Consider the following 797-nt stretch of genomic DNA (forward strand, 5'->3'; position numbering starts at 1 on the left):
CCCCACCTCCTTATTGGTGCTGGTTTGCAGCGCTCGGCTCCTGCGCCTTCACTTTCGCGTGTGAATCTGGCTCGCCCCTCCGTATTATGTCTGCACTCCGAAGGAAATTTGGGGACGATTACCAGGTAGTGACCACCTCGTCCAGCGGTTCGGGCTTGCAGCCCCAGGGGCCGGGCCAGGGCCCGCAGCAGCAGCTGGTGCCCAAGAAGAAGCGGCAGCGGTTCGTGGACAAGAACGGCCGGTGCAATGTGCAGCACGGCAACCTGGGCAGCGAGACGAGCCGCTACCTCTCGGACCTCTTCACCACCCTGGTGGACCTCAAGTGGCGCTGGAACCTCTTCATCTTCATCCTCACCTACACCGTGGCCTGGCTCTTCATGGCGTCCATGTGGTGGGTGATCGCCTACACTCGGGGCGACCTCAACAAAGCTCACGTCGGCAACTACACGCCCTGCGTGGCCAATGTCTATAACTTCCCCTCCGCCTTCCTCTTCTTCATCGAGACCGAGGCCACCATCGGCTATGGCTACCGCTACATCACCGACAAGTGCCCCGAGGGCATCATCCTCTTCCTCTTCCAGTCCATCCTCGGCTCCATCGTGGACGCTTTCCTCATCGGCTGCATGTTCATCAAGATGTCCCAGCCCAAGAAGCGCGCGGAGACCCTCATGTTCAGCGAGCACGCGGTCATTTCCATGCGGGACGGCAAACTCACGCTCATGTTCAGGGTGGGCAACCTGCGCAACAGCCACATGGTCTCCGCGCAGATCCGCTGCAAGCTGCTCAAAGTAAGTGCG

At 60.6% G+C, this 797-nt stretch overlaps 1 protein-coding gene across 1 annotated transcript in view; it reads left to right on the forward strand.

Annotated features, from left to right (window-relative positions):
- The first annotated feature begins 6 nt into the window (after positions 1 to 6).
- Positions 7 to 797, forward strand: part of KCNJ3 (potassium voltage-gated channel subfamily J member 3) — a 137,907-nt gene continuing 137,116 nt past the window's right edge. The window contains exon 1 of the mRNA XM_006767372.2: positions 7 to 788. Within this exon, the coding sequence (XP_006767435.1) occupies positions 87 to 788 (702 nt within the window). The 5' untranslated portion in view covers positions 7 to 86. The remainder of the gene's footprint in view (positions 789 to 797) is intronic.

This window comes from Myotis davidii, unplaced genomic scaffold (assembly GCF_000327345.1).
Source record: "Myotis davidii unplaced genomic scaffold, ASM32734v1 scaffold433, whole genome shotgun sequence".
Lineage (NCBI taxonomy): Eukaryota > Metazoa > Chordata > Mammalia > Chiroptera > Vespertilionidae > Myotis > Myotis davidii.